The sequence below is a fragment of the Asterias rubens genome, chromosome 3 (assembly GCF_902459465.1).
Source record: "Asterias rubens chromosome 3, eAstRub1.3, whole genome shotgun sequence".
Classification (NCBI taxonomy): domain Eukaryota; kingdom Metazoa; phylum Echinodermata; class Asteroidea; order Forcipulatida; family Asteriidae; genus Asterias; species Asterias rubens.
Window position 1 is genome coordinate 8356122 of NC_047064.1, and position 23506 is coordinate 8379627.

The window sequence follows — 23506 nt, forward strand, 5'->3', positions numbered from 1 at the left end:
TGAGGGTCCGTTATAAACATTTTGTGGGGTCTGTTTTGTAACGAGAACAATAAATTACCGGTATGAATAAGAAAAGCTTTGCCGTGAAATCGCCATGAATATTTTGTTCACGGCAAATAATTATTCACGTAAATGCCGTTTCATTGTATTTTCAAAGTGACAGGCATACAAAAGGGAGAATGGAAATGACCCTTTCTTGATAACTCCTTCAGATAAAGGAACACGTTGCCTTGAATCGGTCGAGTTGGTCTTTGAAAAGCGTTCTGTAACCGTTCTGTTATAAAATGCTCATGGGTAGAAATATACTGTAAAAGTAGAAAACAATGATCTAAACACAAAATTATATGCGTCGAAATTGCGTGGTTTTCTTTTTACCTCGCCGGCTAAGACGGTCGGCCATTAATATGGGAGTCAAATAAATGGCCGACCGAGTTAGTTCGCGACGTAAAAGGAAAACCGCGCAATTTTGAGTGATACTTGACTGTGTGGATCATTATAATAATTGATTATTCTACTTTTAAAACATCTTTCTACCCATAATAATTATATGCATTTCATAACAAAATGGTTTCAAACGCTTTTTGTAGACCAACTCGACCGATCCAAGGCAACACATTGACCTAATTTCCCTGTGCTTGTCCGTTTATATTGTGAAAACATTTTCAAAATAATACGCCTCTATGTGTGAGTTATATAAACCATGGAGGATATGTGCCAATGAAGACATTCAGAAGACACTGACAAGAAAAGTTAATAATAGGCTTATAAACCCGGCCATGTTTACGAACTAAAGTGATCATAGTGATCAGTTACTTTAAAAAGTTTCAGTCTAATGCCTGCGAAGGAAAAAGTGGACCATATAAAAAAAAATAGTGGCGTGGCGAGGGACACCTATTCAATGACCTCTCAGACCTTACGTCTTCGGAGTCATCTTTAGCCCTCAGACAACCAAGTCAAACTGCCGTGGACCTTTACAAATAGCCATAATTGTTCTATGTCTACTCGTATGTCCATCTAGCCAACCAACTTAAACATCAAGAAGTGATTTCTTCCTGTTCTTTTCTTTTTTCTTCTAAATTTCTTTTCGCCGTTTAGTCTTGTTTTTCTCCTCCCGTTTCCCGCTCGCCTTATACTATGGGGCATTGCCTGCTCTGCATTGGTCATTGTGAAACTATTTTGTTTTAATCTTTTGTTGTGCTTTTGTTTATGCTGTGTTACTGACTGTTTATTTCACAATCAACCAATACAGTATATCCGTCAGCAAATTAAACGATCATAATATCCAAACGGGTTGAGTATAATATTATTATGGGCACTACTGCAAAATACCGTCTTGACTCGGCCAAGATACAGCCTTTTGAGAGTCTATCAAACATTGTTATTTTCAGACAATTAAACTTCACATTTCTATTCAATTTTCGGCAGGTCGGCAAGTTTGGAATTAAATTTTGTTTACCACGTAAACACAGAACGGTGATCGTAAGCGCAGAATTCGGCGGATCAGAGCCATGAAACTTTGGGCCGCCGAACTTATCCGAGAAGAAGAGGCATTTTGGCGCATCCACAAACTGTTTTTCTGATAACGCCCTCTTTTGAACCATCACGTAAGCCCCGTCGATGATTGCGGTAGCATGCATGGTGCGGTGTGCGGCGTGTAGTAGCCAGACACACTTTAACCATCATCTTTAGGACATGTTGGTCTGGTGCACTTACGTGTGCGCGGTGTGGTGAACAACAACAACCAACACTGCATGCTGTGTCAAAACAACATACACATGACATGGTACCGTTCTTCGTTAATAATCTCACCAAATATTTATAGCAAAATATTGTTTCTTTTACTTGCTTGTCTTCAATTTATTATATTTCTTTGCAAGCCGTTGGATCATGTGTCAAGTAGATGATGAGAATATTCCAGCGTTGGAAGAGAGGTCACCGATCGTGTAAGTTTGTAGGTGGTTTTTTTTAGTTTTTTTTTTTACTCCCACCCAGCCAAAAAAGTGGTCAAAGCCAAGACAACCAATCAGTTCAAAAACAGCTTCGACAAATACCTGAATGAAAATGGATATCGGGTGTTAAAGGGCATAAGCCTACAACATTAAAAATCCCATCAAACCTTTAAGTGTAAGTAAGTACTAAGTGTAAGTGTAAATTAATCGTGATTCCTTCCCTCCCCACCTGACTGATTTTGCCGAATTGCCAAAAGGCACTTGCGCCTCAGTGCAGTGTGTGAAGTAGCCCCACTTGTGTGGCCATTCAGCTAGCCTTGTGGGAAGCAGGGTTGTAGCTAGACCAATTTTAGTGGTGGGCAATAATGCTGAATTATGTGCCATTATTGCTGAAGTGGGGCCAGGTTTCCAAACTGTTCCCGTTATGGGGGGCCATGCAATAAGTTGAATGGTCTTTTGATTGTGTTCTTTCTCTGTGACATTTGATACTCCTTATCATGAGCTGTACTGAGATCAATGCACGGTGCAGTGGACAATGAAATCTGTGCTGGGCAAAAACTGTGAGTCCTGGTCGGGCCCGCCCAGCACCGCCCACCGTGGCTACAACACTGGTGGGAAGGAAAATGGGGCTCACAAAGATTTTGCTGATTTAATCATTTTCAATTTCGTAAGGTAAGTGGCAATCAATTTCGCTTTTGAAAACGAGGATTTAAAAAAGTACCTACTACGACTAAAGAAATACAAATAAATAGATAAACTGTAAAGGCAACTGTTTCGTACCTTCACTATTTAAATCAAGGGAACCTTATTTTCTTTATTTTATGTTTCCAGTAGACTTTACCTGGCTGGGGCCCCACAAGTTTTTTTTACTGAGCAAGACCTGATTTGAATGTGTTTGAATGTTTTTTTTTTTATTGTAATGTACTTGTTTTTAAATTATTGCGAACAATCGAACAATCATTCTGTTGGCGTGCCAGACATCTTGGCATTAATATCTTCAAGAGTGCCAAAATAATGAACAACATGCCTTTAACATTCGTAAGGAAACAACAAGTTAAAGATGCTGTGTCAGATTTTTGGCCCCAAACACTAAAAACTAGATTGTTTTGAGTGAATGGTATTTCAAAGGGTATTACCTGCTCTAACGAAAAAAAGTTTAACTTTTACTTTTAATGGTCAGAAACCATGACAAAAATTTAAAACGTTTCTTATAAAACACATAAGAATTGGTCACGTGATATATTGTCAGGATCCTGACAAAAACTCATTTAGTGCATTTTATTTCACTGCTACTAATATTTGGCGGACTTTTTCGAGCAAAAACTCAAATGAAAGCTTGTAACTTTCTCGACCCCCATCAAATTACCTATTGAATTTTAAATCAAAATTTTTGGGTCAAATCGGCCAAAAATCTGACATAGCATCTTTAACCAAGCGTTTTTAAGAATGCACAAAGTCCAGAATTGACTGCCCAAAAATTTAACTGAATGACTTAACGCATGCCTCAAAAAAATCTTGTGAATTTGAATGCAGCTTCGATGAATGATTATTTTGTTAAAATGAATGGCGTAAAAGTACATTTGACTAGTCTTAAAATGAAATCGAATGACCGTTTTCAGAAGCATTCAATTTCGTGCGAAATAGAATATGCTGGTGGTTAAATTGGCTGCTCATTTTCCGAAATTGACCGAGAAAACCTATAATAAAATTAACTAAAGTTCTTGTCAGTTACTATTTAAAAAATGAGTGTACTGTTTTTTAGATGACTGTTAAGTGTTAAGTTAATAATGTTAAAGGCAGTGGACACTATTGGTAAGTATTCAAAATAGCTAAATTAGCATAAAACCTTACTTGGTAGCAAGTACTGGGGGAAAAGTTGGTAGTATAAAACATTGTGATAAATCATATGGCTCCCTCTGAAGTGGAGTTTTTTTTTCAAGAAAGAAAAGAAGTAATTTTCCACGAATTCAATTTCGAGACCTTAGATTGAGAACTTGAGGTCTCGAAATCAAGTGTCTGAAAGCACACAACTTTGTGTGACAAGGGTTTGTTCTTTCATTATTATCTCGCAACTTCGTCGACCAATTGAGCTCACATTTTCACAGGTGTGCTATTTTATGCAATTGCTGAGATGCATCAAGTGAGAAGACTGGTCTTTCACAATTACCAATAGTGTCCATGTATACAAGTTTAATTGAGCAGAATTTGCACTAACATTCATGACATTCCTCCGATTAACCAACTGAACTCTTTAAAGGGAAGGTACACGTTTGGTAATTAGTCAAAACAAATATTAACTTAAAAACCGACTTGGTAACGAGCATTGGAGAGCTGTTGATACATGTAGTATAAAACTTTGTGAGAAACAGCTCCCTCTGAAGTAGCATAGATTCTGAAATAGTGGGTTATTTCTCACTAAAATAATAAAAGACTTCTAGCTAGAAGTCTTTTATTCCTATCTGAAAGCACACAAATTCGTCCAACAAGGGTGTTTTTACTTTCATCAGTTTTTCCCAACTCCGATGACCAATTGAGCTCAAATTTTCACAGGTTTGTTATTTTATGCATGTGTTGAGATACACCAAGTGAGAACACTGGTCTTTGACAATTTCCAATAGTGTACCTTCCCTATAACTGAGCCATCGAGCCCAAATACACATTTTGGTTACTCCTCAATGTGTTGATTTTCCCAGCAGAAATCAACAGACATGGCTGAAAACGTAGCGTTTAATGAAATATTTATACATGGTTGTAACTTGTATTCAGAGAGATTTAGGTGAAAACTTAGAGAGATAGAAGTGATCCGAACAGAAGATAGTGGGCTTTTTCTTAATTTGAGGTTTACATGTCAGCGAGCTTTTGTTGTGAGTTAAACCGAGTGGAGTGTGAGGGGGGCAAAAGAGGTGAAGGGGTTCTATGCCAGGGCTTTCTACCAAACCCGGGCCCCTCTGCTTACCCCACTGACATCATCAGCAAAAGAAATTATTGACAAACATGGTCTGACCAAATTGAAAAGCTTAAAGTTTGTAGCTGAAAAGGCTTTTAAAGTGAAGTGACCGATGTTCTGGTTCCTATTCTACTGACTTTGTATTTTAAGTCAATAAATTTCTACTGACTTTGCATTGTTATAGACACTAGACACTATTGGTAATAGTCAAAGACTAGTCTTCACAGACGATGTAACACGGTCTCAACAAATGCATAAAATAACCAACCTATGAAAATTTGAGCTCAATTGGTCGTCGAAGTTTCGAGATATTAATGACAGAAAGAAAAAAAACCTTGTCGCACGAAGGTGTGTGCATTTAGATGCTTGATTTCGAGACCTCAAATTCTAAATCTGAGTTCTCAAAATCAAACTCATGGAAAATTACTTCTCAAAAACTACCTCACTTTAGAGGGAGCTGGTTGGCAAACTGCGCACTCTGGTTGGCAAATTGAGGGAACTTCACATCATTTTCATGGGAGCTGGTTGTGGTGTGACAGTGGTAGACACATTTGTGCATACTGTCAAGTGTATAGTGTGTATGGTTAGGGAATTGCCATTTATTGTACCTTGATCTTCGCACAATGATAAAGTTTGTTTATTTACTTTGTTTTTATAAGAGCACACCATAGCTGGTTGTGGTGTGACAGTGGTAGACACATTTGTGCATACTGTCAAGTGTATAGTGTGTATGGTTAGGGAATTGCCATTTATTAAACCTTGATCTTCGCACAATGATAAAGTTGGTTTATTTACTTTGTTTTTATAAGAGCACACCATACTTTTACTGTATCTATAGGCACAAGAGCTGTGGGCCTGCTTGCAGTAGCGTAGTGTTGAAGCAATCAACAAGCATCTGTCATCTTTGGTAAGTGAAAGCACTGATTTTGCATTGATCTCCCACACAATTTTTGTTTGTATTTGTATTAGGTATGAGACAATTTTAAAATGTTGCATTGTGACCTTATAAAAAGGTTGTTAAAGTACTACAACAGCTTATTGCCATCATTACATGTACATGGGGAGACTCCTTCGCTTACGTAGTGCTATAACTTATTTAAAGGCAGTGGACACTATTGGTAATTGTCAAAGACTACAATGTAGCCTTCACAGTTGGTGTATCTCAACTTATGTAAAAAATAACAAACCTGTGAAAATTTGAGCTCAATCGGTCATTGAACTTGCGAGATAATAATGAAATAAAAAACACCCTTGTCACACGAAGTTGTGTGCCTTTAGATGGTTGATTTCGAGACCTCAAGTTCTAAATCTGAGGTCTCGAAATCAAATTCGTGGAAAATTACTTCTTTCTCGAAAACTATGGCACCGTTTCTCACAATGTTTTACATGTATACCATCAACATCTGCCCATTACTCGTCACCAGAAAAGGTGTTATGCTAATAATTATTTTGAGTAACTACCAATAGTGTCCACTGCCTTTAAGTGTAAATGAATTATTTTACTTGCAGTTCACAACACATGCGATGTACAACTACCACTAAAAATATAATAATAATAATAATAATACATAAAGCGCACCATATCCTAGACACTAGATCAAGGCGTTGAACAAACAGAGAAATTTACATGTAAAAATAAACAAATTAATGGGCTCTGAACAGTTCAGTATTCAAAATTTAACATCTAAATTTTAGAGAGGAGAAGGGGCCCAAGTTTCATGATGGGATTCAATCCCACAGTCACACAGCTGCCTTTAACCACCAGAAAGTAAAATGATGCTCTAAACCACAGCTGCCTTAAAGGCAGTGGACACTATTGGTAATTACTTAAAATAATTATTGGCATAAAACCTCACTTGGTAAAGAGGAATGGGGAGAGGTTGATGGTATAAAACATTGTGAGAAACGGCTCCCTCTGAAGTGCCATAGTTTTAGAGAAAGACATAATTTTCCACGAATTTGATTTCGAGACCTCAGATTTAGAACTTGAGGTCTCAAAATCAACCATCTAAACGCACACAACTTCGTGTGACAATGGTGTTTTTTTCTTTCATTATTATCTCGCAAGTTCGAAAACCGATTGAGCTCAAGTTTTCACAGGTTTGTTATTTTATGCATATGTTGAGATACACCTAGTGAGAAGACTGGTCTTTGACAATTACCAATAGTGTCCACTGTCTTTAAACCACCAGAACGTAAAATTATGCTCTAAACTACTTGGCAACGACACCCTAGAAACTGCCTAAATAGCCTACACATTCATTTTGAAGAATGCAATAATTGTAACCCGGCCCCCCACCCCCAATCATACAGTTATCATGTGATGGTCTTGAAACATTACATGAAAAGCTTGTTTCGTATTTACTTTTCAAATCTCAGACGCAGACCTTCCTAGAAAGAAAGATGGCATGTAACCATGGCGACCATTCAGTACAATTTGACATGATTGTTGCTGCAGATGATAAGATGGGGATAGGGATAGCTATGAGCCTTCCTTGGAAGTTACCGTGAGTTCCTTTTATCTATTTATTTATGTCCAGGGCTTGAATGTTACAATTGAATGTTAATTTTGGTAAACTTTGACCGGACAAGTCCAGCAATGTTGTACCTCACTGTGTTACATCTTGAACAACAGATAACAGGTTCAAGTTTTGAGTCTGATGGAAGTACCTCTCAATTCTACTGAGTAATGACATAATGAACTTTATAACACCCCTTACCAATATTCTGCCTTTTCATTGGTTTAGAGCGAGTCACATGATAGTTTTACTAGACGACGGCCGTTTGATAGTGCATTGGTTTGCCGTGCGCTAGTCCGAAGACTATCACACGACGTGCAGTACCCAGTTGTCCGTTGCGTGTACGAGGATGATAAATTAATAGTCTGTAACAATTTCGGATTACATGACACTGCATGCAGCACAGTAAAAGTTTTCGCAATCTGTATTCGCGTCGTCCGTGGAATGTAGCATTTAGGTCTGTAGCTTAAAAGTACAGTATTTAGAAATGTTTGGGGTGTTATAAAACAAATATTGACTGCTTTTACTCGTGCAATGGTTTAAACTATGGCAACCTCGGTGATCCCTGGAGCATTCTATTTTCCGAGGCGAAATTTCCCCTCGGCTTCGCCTCGGGAAAATGGAACGCTGTGGGGGATCACCTCGGGAGTCATAGTTTTAACCGTAGCACTCGAAGCAGTCAATATTTGTATTTATAATACTATACCCCTGTATAAAGGGACATGATGCCTTGGATTGGGCGAGTTTGTATATGAAAAGCGTTTGAAACCGTTTCTTATGAAATGTTTGTTTGTTTGTTTGTTTGTTTTTTATTTCCTTGAAATATCACAATAAATAATCATAGAACATACAAGACAAAAAAACAAAGGGTGATAAGAGGAGGGCACCAGGTATTTGGTTTAGAAAGGCACAACATTAAATACCCATAGAGACAAACGACATCAATCTTCTCTTACATCTTAGTGCTTGTTAAAATAAATGTTATGCATGTTAATTGGGTCAGGAATTTGTTTTCTTAACTTGGTTCTGGTCTTGAGAAAAGAATTTTTGTCCAGTAAACATTTTGAGCATCAAGCCCTGTGGTCTCTTTTTTTTTTACCCAAAATTCAAGCCAGATAAAAAAAAAATAAAAAAAATTCTTAAAAATAATATTATGCTATGTAAAGCATTATGGTACTTTGTGTGTTTAGATATATTGCAATATTCTCTGGACATGTATGTATCTGACCGTAACTGAAAGTCTTTTTTATTGCAAAAAATAGTTCCTGACATTTCGACCCTAGCAGAGTCTTTCTACTGGCTAAAAAGAAAGACTCTAAAAAAGGATTTACTAGGCTCAAAACGGCAGGCCGTAAACTACGTATACTATTTCTGCATTTAACAGGTCCGTTTGGTTTGTAACCAGTTTGCAACAGCCTACTCTGTTTTCACACTATTTCTAATTGTATGATTCTTTTTAGAACGGACAGAAAGTTCTACTTGGACAAAACAAACAAAGTCAGCCCAACTAAAAAGAATGCCCTGATTTGCGGTCGACTCACAGGATCAGTTTCACAAGGAGAAAAAAATCCAAACGTCCTGCGTTTCATCCTGAGTAATACTTTAGAGTAAGTGTCACAGCATTCTCTCTTAACAGTTGGGGAGGTAGTGCTTTCTGCTCTACCAACCGGGCTTTTGATGGACTGTTAAGGTGGCAATGGCCCCTGGCAAAAATAAATTGTAGCCCACACCTTGAAGTGGCCTTTCAGACCTTGTGTGTCTGGCGACTTGCATAAAAAAAAATTTTTTTAAAACAGTGGTCCAATGGCTAAATGCTAGTTAAAGGTACTTGACGCGTTTGGGAACTGTCAAAGGCCAGTATTCTCACTTTGTGTATCCCAACATATACATAAAAATATGTAAAAATTTGGGTTTAATTGGTTATCAAAGTTGCAAGAGAATAGTGAAAGAAAGAACATCCTTATTGCACAACCTTGATGCACAATAAAAGGCTTCAGGCCTGAAGTCTTTTATTATTTGAATAAGAAATTGCCTCTTTCTCAAAAACTACACTACTTCAGAGGGAGCTGTTCCTCACAATGTTTTAATTGTTAACAGCTCTCCATTGCTCGTTACCAAGTAAGTTTTTATGCTAAGTGTCAGATGCCTTTAAAACACTTGAAGGTGCCAAACATCTTTTTCCGTTATGTGAATGCGCCCCCACTTGACACGTAGTAGTTCCAGGGTGATGAGACAGTGGTGAAAACAAAGTTGTTTTTTTAAACCTCTCTAAATATGGATTCAATTACCACAAGGAAGATCTTAAGACTTGTTACTCCAAGTAATAACTGTGGTTTTTCGATAAGCAAGACCAACATAACACGTTAAAGTAGAAAATTATAAAAGTCTTGATTTCACCAGTGACCAGAGAGTAAAACCTACTTAAGTTTGTTTATTTAGTGAGCTTAAAAGGGGATAATATAGAGGGCGCTTTTCAAATCGTCAAAACCAAACAATTGTATGGTACCTTTGAATTTGGCTGGAACAACACATGGGAGAATTAGTCGAAATTCATTCAAAGTGGTTAGGATGGCTAGTTCAGTGTTAAAAGCTTCCCATTCCTCTCGAAATATAGACTAGCAAAGTTACTTGCTAACTGGTGCTATTTGGCCAGTCACTAAAAAATCCTGGGCAAACCCTGTTTCAACGACTACATTGTAGAAGCGTGGTTATCTTTGAAGGCAGTGGATACTATTGGTAATTACTCAAAATAGTTATTAGCATAAAACCTTAATTTATGACGCGTAATGGGGAGAGGTTGATGGTATAAAACATTGTGAGAAGCGGCTCCCTCTGAAGTGAAATAGTTTTCGAGAAAGAAGTAATTTTCCACAAATTTGATTTCGAGACTGCAGGTTTAGAATTTGAGGTCTCGAAATCAACCATCTAAACACACACAACATCGTGTGACAAGGGTGTTTGTTCTTTCACTATTATCTCGCAACTTCGACGACCAAAGTGAGCTCAAATTTTCACAGGTTCGTTATTTTATGCATATGTTGAGATATACCAAGTGAAAAGAGTGGTCTTTGACAATTACCAATAAGCGCCCACTGTCTTTCAAAAAATATTCTTCCATATCAGTGAAGATTTATGTATGAAATTATTTGATTTACTTGCAGGCAAAAGCCACCTCATGCTGACTACCTCTGTAAAAATCTGGACGAAGCACTGGCAATTATCGGAAGTCCAGAAGTTAGGAATGTTGTGGATAACGTGTTGATAATTGGAGGCTATGCAGTGTACAAGGTAGACAGAAGCTATGCTGATTATAGGGTGTCATGGTCAGGCCGTTTACAGCATTGAAAAGAGAAGGGGTTCGCCCCAGTGTTCCTGGCTGTGGCTGCTGTATGCGCTGTAGCACCTTGTAAACCCTTATAAGGTCCTAAATAATTGGGTCTCAGAGTTCATCACTGCAATAACTTATCCTCCTGAAAGTTTGTATATACTCCGCGCCTTGATTGGTAGATACGTGCGCTATAGGCCTATAAGACTTCGATATTATTATTATTATCTTATTCAAGTTCTGGTGGTTTTTTTTTATGGGGTGTGGGTTTGAGTCTTGGTCATGAAGCTTGTGTCATTGAGCACAACTACTCACTGTAATTGCTTCTCTTCACTCAGTGGTATGAATGGGAACCTGCGAGGGTAGAGGTTGATGTTGTGTTTAAAATGGCCTTTGGAGCGCAATGGCAGCTCTTCATGCTCTTGGGGCTATATACTCCCCAGTGAGATTAGAAAGGTTACAGAAATGGTAATGGCCCAAGTGAAAATATGGGCTTTATCCGTTGTTTTGAGTTGGTAGACAAAAATGAAAAACCATGCACAGTTTTCAGCATGTAAACACAATGTCCTAATTTTCCTTCTAACAACCTAATTCAGCTGTTGAGTTTTTTCTGTATACAGATATCAGATACAGTTTTAGGGAATATGACTTGTTTTTACTGGGAAATAGTTCTAAAAACAATGTTCCAGTATGTACTTCATAATCAGTTAGTGATCAGACTTAAATTAAACAATTGTGTTTGTTATCGTTGTATATCTTGTATATCCGTTAACTATTTTTGTGTGTACTTGTATACATGTAGGCAGGCTTGGAGTCTCCTCAGCTCCGGAGATATTACATCACACGTGTCTATGGTGACTTCAAGTGTGATGCATTCTGCCCAGATGTCGACTTAACCAAGTTCAAGCTTGTAAGGTAAGAGACACAGAAACATGGACAATTGCTGGGTTATCTCAATGTATACCCCTTTCATAGCGTGAAATGCTACAGGGTCGCTAAGATCATTTGCATATTTTTCTCACAAACAGAAAGCTTCCCGGTTATTATTTAGAATTTTGACCAGTGCAAAAAGGTGATGGGTTGGACTCGTGACAATACATGATTCAAATCTTGGCTGCTAAACATTTCTTGGGCCAATTAAATGCACAGTGTACTAGCCAGTTGGGTCACTTTTCTAAAAGCTTACGCGCAACGCCTGGTGGTATGTATACACAGAGATTTTATCATCAATTTGGTAATTGCACTCAGAAAGTTTTCTCTTAAAGGCAGTGGACACTATTGGTAATTACTCAAAATAATTATTATCATAAAACCTTTCTTGGTGACAAGTAGTCGGGAGAAGGTTGATGGTATAAAACATTGTGAGAAACGGCTCCCTCTAAAGTGCCATAGTTTTCGAGAAAGAAGTAATTTACCACAAATTTGATTTCGAGACTTCAGATTTAGAACTTGAGGTCTCAAAATCAACCATCTTAACTCACACAACTTCGTGTGACAATGGTGTTTTTTCTTTCATTATTATCTCGCAAGTTCGATGACCGATTAAGCTCAAATTTTCACAGGTTTGTTATTTTACACATATGTTGAGACACACAAACTGTGAAGGCTAGTCTTTGACAATAACCAATAGTCCACTGCCTTTAATCTTTTCCACGTTTTCACCAGCTAAAATTATTTTCCTTTTTTTTCCTTAAACAGTGATCCAGACATCGGCAGCCATGTTTACGAGGAGAATGGCATCAGATTCAAGTTTGAAGCTTATGAGAGAATCTAGCTTCTAAACAGGATCGTCAGAACCTTGGCTTAGGCAGGTCAGGTTGACTCAGTGGTTTCTGTCCCAACTTCACCTCTGTCCAGACCGGAGCCACGATGTGGATTGGGTTTTTTATTTCCTATCTGACTGCAGGGGTTTTCCCTATGCCGTGACCTCCAAAAAGGAGGCAGATCGTTGGACAATAGCTGTTCTCTGTGCGTAAAAATGGCACGTGACATCAGTGTACCTGTAGGGTTATGCGTTATGCAAGAGGGAGCTATCGATTTCTTACACAATACAAAACACGCCTCTGAACAATGCGCCTAATTTTGGGTGTCCACTCTCTTTTGTGCATGTACATGTACAAGTATATCAGATTTTGACACCCAAAATGACACCCAGGAAAGGCACATCTGGGCTCAATTTCTGGCTCTGCTTTACCGTAAGCACAGAATCGGGGCTTACAGAAGCAGGGAATTATGTGCTTTTTACGGCAAGCGTATTTCAGGGGTTAGCGGCAAATTTTGTGGTTTGAGTGTTACTGTCCCTACCTGACTGCATGGCTTTTCCTTAAAGGAGTTTTCCTCCGTCTAAAACTGAAATTTCCTCATTGTAGTCTTAACAAAAAGTTTGTGGTGATGTTTCCATTAGGAAGCGTTGCCGACTATAAATATGTAGTTTAGATTTAGACCTACTTGTACATACAAGGTTTCAGACTTTGACCATGGTACAAAAACCCAGTCGAGCCTACTTTTTGAGCTGTCATGAAATGAAATCCCGAAAAAGTAAGCTTAAAATAACAGCTTTGTATTGGAAGCAGTTCAACGAAAACATTTTAATTTATAAAAATTAATCTTTAGATAGATGTCATTATAGTTTGTCTAATTTATTTAGATCCAGAATGCTTTATAGCAATAATTTTAATGTCTTTATGAAAACTTATGTTGTTTTCATTACTATTGTATTTGTCTCTATTCATTGATTACATTTCTTTCTTTTTTAATCTATTATAAACCATGTTTCATGTGACATTGCATAATTATTATAAAAAAAAGACCAAGCCTGGAATTCAAACAAGCTTTAATTTTACCGTCAGCTGAAACCAGGAGACAAAAATCTTACAGTTTGATTTTATATTTCTATTAAGTAATAATCAACTCTGACAAAGTATGACTATAACATAATGGAGATTGCAGTATGGTTAGGTCTCGGGTGCAGCTGTTTTGCCGGTCCCATCAGTTCCCACACCAAACCCCCAAACCTCAGACCTGACGGTCCCACCTCGTATAAGCAGCCCCACGCCCCGCCCCCGTAAATATTGCCGTTACTGAAGCAGCAGAGGGCGGGCTTGCAGCCATAAAACAAAAATCGTTTCTGAAGCAGAAGAGGGCGAGCTTTCTCTTTGTCTACGGCTGTTGATTTAATTTTTTAAATAAAAGTAAACAGTGTTTTAGGTCTTCCTTACATAGATTCTCCCCCATGTTACTTGACAAATTAGTTGTTGGTATTTTTATGGTAGTCAATGTTATTTTATGACGTACGTTATTGTCTGCATGGTTGTTTCTCGCTCGTGTTTGGTTGTTGATTGGTCCTAACGGTAATAAAACAGTCGTCGTATAAATAATTTTCCCGCGAAACATAAACACAACTCACCCGCTGTTAGTTGCGATAATCGTAACCCTCCATCCTCCCGACGGTCGGAGACCGGAGGGTTACGACACAAGACTGATATTATCGGTGTAACTAGCAGTTTTGACCAGTTTTTGCCAGACTCGTGATCAGATTCGTCCTTTTTTTCCACTTTCCAAAATCATGACAGACATTCTAAACACATGGAGTTGATCTTTATTGTATGACAACGTCATCTGGAACCCTTAAAACTACATCATGAAAATATTTGGCAGAAAAAACGACAAAAACTTACCAAAAGACTGACCGAATATATCCATAATCCATAGCGGGACCAACTAGTGATTTTGATGTCGCACTTGCTTGGCAACAACCAATCAGCGTGACCCAACCATCGATGTCGTATGCGTATCGGCCATTCCAGCTTGCAAACTCACCGCACTGTGTGTGTAAGCACCGATCACCCGCACCGAGTGCGCAGCATGCAGGCATGTACATGTACATGTACATGTACTGTGTGAACATCGTGCGTGCACAAACTATACAGCTCGTAAGTAAGTACCTCCATACCCCCACATGGCCAAACACACCAAACACACCCTGACGTTGTGTGTGTGTGCAAGTGTACACATTACATGTACATGCCTGCATGCTGCGCACTCGGTGCGGGGGATCGGTGCTTACACACACAGTGCGGTGAGTTTGCAAGCTGGAATGGCCGATACGCATACGACATCGATGGTTGGGTCACGCTGATTGGTTGTTGCCAAGCAAGTGCGACATCAAAATCACTAGTTGGTCCCGCTATGGATTATGGATATATTCGGTCAGTCTTTTGGTAAGTTTTTGTCGTTTTTTCTGCCAAATATTTTCATGATGTAGTTTTAAGGGTTCCAGATGACGTTGTCATACAATAAAGATCAACTCCATGTGTTTAGAATGTCTGTCATGATTTTGGAAAGTGGAAAAAAAGGACGAATCTGATCACGAGTCTGGCAAAAACTGGTCAAAACTGCTAGTTACACCGATAATATCAGTCTTGTGTCGTAACCCTCCGGTCTCCGACCGTCGGGAGGATGGAGGGTTACGATTATCGCAACTACCGCTGTATTTCAGTAAACTCTACTCGTCGATGTTAGAACTGCCGAAATTTACAGAAATGGGTTTTCAGCAGAAGCGTTATAACCTGATTGTTGCTGCTTGTAAATGCAACGATTCTTTGGGAATAGGAATCAATGGCACAATCCCGTGGAGATTGAGGTAAATTTGCTGTTTTGTTTTGCCCATTTATATTTACACGCAATACAGATAGCTACTGTACATGACGTGACTGTCACTGTGCTGTCCTTGTCCATAAAATGAATAGTTTTAGAGGGTCCTACTTGCCGTCAACTCGCCGTCAACTCATTTGCGCCGTCAACTCGCCGTCAACTCCTCCAATATACATTTAAAACCCACAAAAGAAGCATATAACTGTAAAGTATCAGCTCAAAGAGAATTCGCGAAAGTTTTAGGTCATATTTCGGAATAAAAATTGAGTTTTTTTATCGTGAAAAAATTATCCAGAAACAGCAAAACCGTCAGCCGCCATCTTGCTTTTTCACATTGATTAGTCTTGGCCCAAGATGTCAATGATTGGTACTTTTTTTCTATCAACACAAAGTCGTTTTTGTGAATGAATTTTTACCGAAAACCATGAGAAAAATGTAGTTTAACCCAGACTTAACACTTCCGTGTCCCATTTATAAATTTTTCATGTAAATTTAATGAGTTGACGGCACGAAAATGAGTTGACGGCGAGTTGACGGCAAGTCAGCGAGTTGACGGCAAGTAGTAGCACCGGTTTTAGAGATAATTGACCTTTTAGTTAAAGATTGCTAATTGTAATTACCACCTATCTAATTTCAATATGCAAATTAGGTCACTTCTGGCTTGAAACTCTCACTTTCGATTTTGCATCAATAACCACCCAATATTCAATAACATGAATCAACAATAAAACAAACTTTTGCAATTTGTGTGACTCGACATGAAAAAAATGTCATAATCTGGTCCTCTAAAGGGCTTTTTGAAAGTGGTTAGACTGCAGGGCTTGCTATCACAAGGTTGTGGGTTAAATAAACAGTTTGAATCCCCCAGCTAACTGCTGATTTCACAATGACTACAAATAGAATACATATTTTGTCGTCTAGTAGTAGTAGTTTACTGAGTCACAATTTCTTGATTTGTATCATTCATAGTATCAGACGTTAAACCTATGTTTGTATGATGAAGAGATTGGCTGTTGCCAGCTTGGTCACGTTGTTGTTTATATCCCACGTTGGTTTTTTTTGTGGGAGTTTGCCGAGTTCCCTTGATGATGGGAAGACTATTCAAACAAACAAACAAACAAACAAAAATAAAATTTAAATATATGAACAACCTAAGTAAAATATCTGCAAAAAAAACCAGTAGAAGTATAAAACAGTTTACTTTTTCAAGGCATCAATCAAGCTTTACTTTGTTGTTTATTGTTCATTTTTGAAAGAAATTATGATTTTGGTGATAAGTTTTTTCAATGTTTTTAACAAAACATGTTCTCTTGATCATCATGTATGTAGGACAGATATGAAGTTCTTCAGTGGCCAGACGTCAACAACTACAAAGGAAAACGGGAAGAATGCTGTTATCATGGGACGCAAAACTTGGTTGTCAATCCCTGAAAAATTCCGTCCTCTCCCAAACAGAGTGAATGTTGTGCTCAGTAAAACATTAAGGTAATTTTTTTTTACAAATTTATAAAACTATGTTTTCATTTTTTTAGTTCAAATCATAACATACCTCTTGCTGGTTCTATATTACATATTTTACACATCTGATGATCTGAGTAGGCTAAACTAACTTAGACCCAGTTACTGGGGCGCTACACCCCCTTTTTTTCCAAATGTTGTCGTTATTGGTCGTACTAGCTAGTAAGTCTCTTTTTTTCAAAATGTTGTTAATATTGGTCGAGCTGGTACAACCAATAATGACAACATTGCGAAAAAAAGGAGTACAGTGCCCCAGTAAGTTACAGGGTCTAGGCTACACTTCTAGGTGTTCAATTGAAAAACATAAGACTGACGCGTACAGTTATTATTTTACCGGCTTTTTAAAACACATCTTGGGCCTGAGAGCCAGGTTCAATTTCTAGGTCATCTATTTGGGCTTGGAATCATTGTTAAAAATGATTTTGGGTTGAACAAACAAAAAGTGACTAAAGCAGGATTTTGCTTTGTCGGGTCGGTGCCCTACCAATTGAGCTATCTAACCCTAGATCTAGTACTGTGGCATGTTGTGGCCTAGTGGTTAAGAACACACGGTTCAAACTCTAATTTTTCTTAACAGTGGGTTCGAGTCCAACTCGTGACTCGTGACACCGGTGTCCGTTTCAGCAAAACACTTAACCATGATGCTTTGTCCTTCAGATTGTACTTACAGCCGTTGGTCCCATGTTTTGTGTAATGCACGTAACAGTGTATATTTACCGTAATGGGAAGGGGTTCACCCCGGTGTTCCTGGTTTGATTGGCTGCATATATTGCACCACAGAACCTTATTAAACGTTACAATTGTACGTGGTACTACAGTTGGTGTACGTAAAAGGAGTATCGTAATTTAAAAGTAGTCCCACATACTTGAAGAAAGTACTGAATGTAAAAGCTTGAGCGCTACTGAGTGACGGATAAGTGCGCTATACAAGAAGCCACTTTTAAAGTCAAGCAGTCTCCCTATTTTGTCAGTCCATGTACACCTTTGCTTCGGGGTGCCATTATTTGAAACGTAGGTGAGACTAAAGATTCACAGTTGTTTTTTTACTTTTAACAGCAAGTGCCCTGAAGGAGTGGACCATTTGTGTGACAGTCTGGACAATGCAATGACCGTCCTATCTGAAGCACCCATTGTAGACGCCATAGATGCTGTGTGGATAATCGGAGGCAGTTCTGCATACAAGGTCAGTCAAATGTAGGATTTTTTTTTTGCTCTGCTTTTGTTTTTTGGTTCTTTTTGCTTTGGTGATCAATGAAGAGTTTGCCCTAAACTTTTTCATTGACATTAATCCAGCAGGCCCAGTTAGCTTGATGTTACACTCGTGTGTCAGCTTTTGCATAATTCATATTAAAGCCATTATACACTTTCGGAACAGAAACAAAGATAAAAGTTCACAGATTTACAAATAACTTATAGGGTTTACAGAAGGTAATGGTGAAAGACTTCTCTTGAAATATTAGTCCATGAAATGCTTTACTTTTCGAGAAAACATTAAAACAATTTTCAATTCTCGTTGTCGAGAATTATGGATTTATTTTAAACACATGTCATGACACGGAAACAAGGGTGGGTTTTCCCCGTTATTTTCTCCCGACTCCGATGACCGATTGAGCCTAAATTTTCACAGGTTTGTTATTTTTTATATCAGTTGTGATACACAAAGTGTGGGCCTTTGGACAATACTGTTTACTGAAAGTGTCCAATGGCTTTAAAGCCACTGGACACTTTCAGTGGTAATTACTCAAAATAACTGTGAGCTTAAAAACTTACTTGCAATGGAGGCTGGTGCTAGAGTATGAGAAATGGCTCCTTCTGAAACATTAAAGTGGTGAACACTATTGGTAATTAATCAAAATAGTTATTAGCATAAAACCTTACTTGGTAACGAGTAATGGGGAGCTGTTGATAGTATAAAACATTGTGAGAAACGACTCCCTCTGAAAAAACATAGTAATTTTCAACGAATTTGATTTTGAGACCTCAGATTTTGAATTTGAGGTCTCAAAATCAAGCATCTGAAAGCAAATAACTTCGTCTCCCAAAATGTGTTCAGATCGAGAGATGTTGAGAAGCGTGGTGTTCTTAGAAGGAAGCCGTCTTGCGGAAACACTTGTGATTTAAATTATTATGTGACCAGATGTGGGGAGGCAGGTCTATAGACCACAATTATTTTTGCTTTTGTTTCTCCTCGTATGGTTATGTATTGTTGAAATGGCTGAATGAATAAATAATAATAATAATAATAATAATAATAATAATAATAATAATAATAATGACTGTTTGTAACAGGAGGCAATGAAGTCATCCCTGTGTCACAAGATTTATCTGACAAGAATCCATTCTTCATTTGACTGCGATACATTCATCCCGGAGATCGACCTTTCAAGGTTTCAATTGGTCAGGTAAGTCTTGTCTTCTTTTTATTTCAACTGATAACATTGATGTGATATGTTTTTACTTTGTTCGAACCAGTCATTAATATTTCTCAATAGACCTTTACCAAGCATCGTTCTAAAGGGTGACAGCCTCACCACCATGAGCAGTGCGTCATTTTGATACCTCTTGTCATTTACCCCTGGAAGTGAAACACTTAAAATCAACGCTGATTTGCTAACAAAAATTTACTGCTGTAAAAAAATGTTGTGCGCTTGTTGGGTGCATAGTCTTTGTGTGTGAAATGAGCAGCGCGCCCTTTCGATAACATAACATAACTTAACAATTAAAATTTATAAGGCGCTATTCCATCAAGATCGTAGCGCACTAGAAATAAATCAACTTGAAAAAAGGTGAGGCTTGAGGACTTTACGAAAAGCAGATACGTAGAGTATTAGATTGCCTAATGGCAGTTGGGAGATTGTTCACTATAGGTCACTGATCGTCACTAACCCCTGGTATGGATATACTGAGAAGCATCGCTCATTTGCTCCTAAGGGTTACTACTTTGCATACACGCTTGTTAATATCTTTTGAGTGCTTGTATGATGCTTAAAGGCAGTTGACACTCTTGGTAATTACTCCCCCAAAAAAATAGCATAAAACCTTTCTTGGTAACGAGTAATGGGGAGAGGTTGGTAGTGTAAAACATTGTAAGAAACAGCTCGCTCTGAAGTAATGTAGTTTTTGAGAAAGAAGTAGTTTTCCACGAATTTGATTTTGAGACCTGATTGATTTAGAACTTAAGGTCACGAAATCAAGCATCTGAAAGCGCACAATTTCAGTTGACAAAGGTTTTTTTCTTTCATTGTTATTTGCAACTTTGACGACCGATTGAGCTCAAATGTTCTCTTTGTTATTTTAAGCATTTGTTTAGGTACACTAAGTGACAAGAATAGTCTTTGACAATTACCAATGTTTATGTGGGCGCCCTTAACTGTATAAGGTACATAACACAAGATCAAAGAAAAATGCAAGGGGACCAGATGCTCTTTGACTTGATGCCTCTTTTGAACGTTACCATACTTGAAAGGGCGCTCAAGGTGTATCGGCCATTATTATAATGTGCCAGATTCTAGCACTTTTTAATGAACCAACTCCAAGGGGTACAAGTGAGTAGGCCATGCTAGTTACAAAAACTTGCGCAGGGAGAGGTTGCAAATAGACCCCTGGCATTAGTCGACGGATCTTCGATGACAAAATGGAAACATTGGCAAGTGTATGCGCTGTACTCCCTGCACAGGACTCTCACTTCACAGCCAATGACAGCTCTTAACACGTGCATACAAAGAAATGGGACCATACTAAATGTAGAGCCCTTATTAATAGGTAACAAATTAAGCCAATACACTTTTTTTCTGTCTTTTTTTTTCAGTGATCCTTCAGTCAACGGTGAAAGACAAAAAGAAAATGACATAGAGTTTACATTTGAGATTTACCAGAACATCAATCATTAGAGTGACGCTTTGAAAAGCAACTGAAATAATTTCAAGACTAATGTGCATACATGATTTAACTTGTAGAAGATTTCATTGAAATAATGCATAGTTTGCGAAACTATTAACTGAAGACATGGCATCAGCAACCTGCTCTCTCCTTGTCTGCCAATTCAAGTGGAAAATTAGTGAGAACAATTTCACCAACAGAGGGCAGTATGTATCGTGGTGTCTTGTGGCTGAGTGTTCATATGACCCAAGCTCTGGGGTTGTCAGCAGCAGAGAGTGGGTTCGAATCCCGGTCGTGGCACTTGAGTAAGGCATTTTAACTATGTTTGCTTTGTATAAAGCTGTGGGTAGTACATTCTGCTCTACCAGACAGACTCCTAGTGGATGATACCCATCATGTATGCCTAGGACTCAAAAGGAGGGAGCCTTGTTTCAACCCTAGGAGTAGGTGGGAACTGGTTACCAATTTGGTAACACATGGTTGATCGGAGTAGATAGCCCAAACCAGTTATAGCCCTCACCTTAAAGTGGCCCTCTGGCCTTTTGCGATAAATCATTAAAAAAGTCTTTAAGTTTTTGTACTTAAGATTTAAAACATTAAATGAACTATGCAATGTATATTAAAACCTACCAAGGAATTTTATAATGTAAACTGTTGTCAAATATTATGATCTGGGGAAAAATAATTCAAAATTGTGTAGCTTGAAAAATATGTATAGTGTTTACCTTTTCAGTAACAGTTAACTTGCGCCCTCTTGTGTTGAGATTGATCTTACATAATAAACTGCTTAAACATAATGAAGACTTTTGTGTGATTTCTAATTCAGTAACTTTGTGTCAGTCGGTGTTTGGAACATGGATCGTAAGAAGAATAGCTCTTTTGTCCTAGATGTTTTCAGTTTCCGAATGGTCCTTTTAATGAGGCATAGTGTTAGATATTCCAACAGCGGGTCGATTACACGACTCTCTGTAGCCGTCACTCAGGTGAAAACTGCATTTTTTCCTGTACACCATGCCGATGAATGGGTGTCTCCCCCCCCCCCCCTTCCTCCCCCCCCCCCCCATCCCCAGCACAGACAATATTTTGAAAGAAAAACGGTTTACCTGACGTAAGTTTGCTGCCATCTACTGTCACCAAAAATCTTCCTTTATGACAAGATACCGCAACCTTGGGTTCCGTGTTTCAACTTTTGAGGAGACCTGATAAATTTATGCTAAATTTGGTCCTACTTGGTTGGGGGAGTGGTTAATTCCGTCACGAAAACTGGCAGCAAATCGGTTGGGGGGAAAACCAACCCTTTTTTTTGGGGGGGGGGGGGGCAGTATTGGTGTAATCGTCAGGAATTCCTAATGGCTGACCTATCAAAAGTGTAAAAGAAATCTGATGTTTAGCTGTTCGGAAATATATCTGATTGGTTTTCAGGAGGCTGAGCGACTTTAACATAATTCTTTTGTGGAGTATCTTTTTTAATATTGAGTATTTTGGGCCCAACTTCATAGGTCTGCTTTGAGCACCTAAGCACAACAAAATAATTATGCTTACCAGAAAGAGAAAGGTTACCGCATGTACAATTTTCGACTGGTATCCTGCTCATTTCTGCTGATCAGAACTGTGTTAAAGGCAGTGGACACTATTGGTAATTGTCAAAGACGTCTTCTCACTAGGTGTATCTCAACATAATTTTGTATGCATAAAATAACAAACCTGTGAAAATTTGAGCTCATTTGGTCGTCGAAGTTGCGAGATAATAATGAAAGAAAAAACACCCTTGTCACACGAAGTTGTGTGCTTTCAGACACTTCATTTCAAGACCTCAAATTCTAAATCTGAGGTCTCGAAATCAAATTCGTGGAAAATTACTTCTTTCTCGAAACTACGTCACTTCAGAGGGAGCCGTTTCTCACAATGTTTTATACTATCAACCTCTTCCCACTAATCATTACCAAGTAAAGTGATGCTAATAATTATTTTGAGTAATTACCAATAGTGTCCACTGCCTTCAAGCAATGAGTTTGTTTATTAGGCAGCTCTTTGCAACTGGGCCCTGAGAGACTGGTCACACCATAGATTGGTCACACCCTAATCATTTTTTTCCTCGTGATTCTCACGCTGATTCAAATTTCACTTTAAAATACAATAATGGGTCGGGCTTAAATGAATCTTGCGAAATACAAACTTCATTACCATTGCTTTTCATAGCAGTAGTTTTAATTACTCAATACACAATAAATAAATTTATATACATTTTGATGCAGGATTGCTATCTTTATTTTGAAAAAAAACTTAAGATAAAGGTAAATATTAAATCCAACTTATTTTACACATGATATTATTTTGAACATTTAATTGTGGTTGGAATTACAAGAATGCCATGCCCTCAGTGCACTGTTCTTTGCCTTGGTGTGCTTTCAAACGTCTATGGGTGTGCATTTGATGTGTGTGGCCCTTTTGTAAATTGAAACCAACCACCAAGCCCTCTCAATTTACAGGCCAGACTTTCGCCATTTTCACACAAAAATAAACACATTGCTGTGATAAATTATGTTTTCAAAACAAGTTTTATAAAGAGTGCTTTCAGTTTAATATGTACTGCCATCAACTATATTTCACTGGGTTTTTTGTTTACAAGAAACCTTTTAGGACATAAATTGCATTGGAATTGAGCATGATGAAAATCCCAATTTGTCTTAACAAATAAATAAAGGTTTGAGTCGAG

The 23506-nt window shown here is 38.1% G+C and overlaps 2 protein-coding genes across 5 annotated transcripts; both read left to right on the top strand.

Annotated features, from left to right (window-relative positions):
- The first annotated feature begins 1740 nt into the window (after positions 1-1740).
- Positions 1741-12908, top strand: LOC117288210 (dihydrofolate reductase-like). Of its 4 annotated transcripts, none has more exons than XM_033768977.1 (7): positions 1741-1951; positions 5735-5803; positions 7276-7403; positions 8876-9022; positions 10577-10703; positions 11543-11655; positions 12439-12908. In XM_033768977.1, the coding sequence occupies exons 3-7, from the start codon at positions 7300-7302 to the stop codon at positions 12512-12514; spliced, it is 567 nt and encodes a 188-aa protein (XP_033624868.1). In that variant the 5' UTR covers positions 1741-1951; positions 5735-5803; positions 7276-7299; the 3' UTR covers positions 12515-12908. The 4 variants fall into 4 exon arrangements, with proteins under 4 accessions (XP_033624868.1, XP_033624867.1, XP_033624869.1 ...); XM_033768976.1 differs by having other exon boundaries at positions 1741-1943; XM_033768975.1 differs by lacking the exon at positions 1741-1951 and adding an exon at positions 2380-2621.
- A 72-nt stretch (positions 12909-12980) lies between these two features.
- LOC117288211 (dihydrofolate reductase-like) lies at positions 12981-21423 on the top strand. The gene is made up of 6 exons (XM_033768979.1): positions 12981-14146; positions 15225-15382; positions 16723-16878; positions 17968-18094; positions 19201-19313; positions 20720-21423. The coding sequence occupies exons 2-6, from the start codon at positions 15255-15257 to the stop codon at positions 20799-20801; spliced, it is 606 nt and encodes a 201-aa protein (XP_033624870.1). The 5' UTR covers positions 12981-14146; positions 15225-15254; the 3' UTR covers positions 20802-21423.
- Positions 21424-23506: the final 2083 nt, after the last annotated feature.

What these genes read in the sequence shown, in the direction of transcription:
- LOC117288210 (XM_033768977.1), top strand. Translation starts at nt 7,300, where the DNA reads ATGGCATGTAACCATGGCGACCATTCAGTACAATTTGACATGATTGTT. An exon ending in GAGGCTATGCAGTGTACAAG is followed by an intron (nt 10,704 to 11,542) that starts GTAGACAGAAGC and finishes GTATACATGTAG; the next exon opens with GCAGGCTTGGAGTCTCCTCA. An exon ending in ACCAAGTTCAAGCTTGTAAG is followed by an intron (nt 11,656 to 12,438) that starts GTAAGAGACACA and finishes TTCCTTAAACAG; the next exon opens with TGATCCAGACATCGGCAGCC.
- LOC117288211 (XM_033768979.1), top strand. Translation starts at nt 15,255, where the DNA reads ATGTTAGAACTGCCGAAATTTACAGAAATGGGTTTTCAGCAGAAGCGT. An exon ending in GTGCTCAGTAAAACATTAAG is followed by an intron (nt 16,879 to 17,967) that starts GTAATTTTTTTT and finishes TACTTTTAACAG; the next exon opens with CAAGTGCCCTGAAGGAGTGG. An exon ending in TCAAGGTTTCAATTGGTCAG is followed by an intron (nt 19,314 to 20,719) that starts GTAAGTCTTGTC and finishes TTTTTTTTTCAG; the next exon opens with TGATCCTTCAGTCAACGGTG.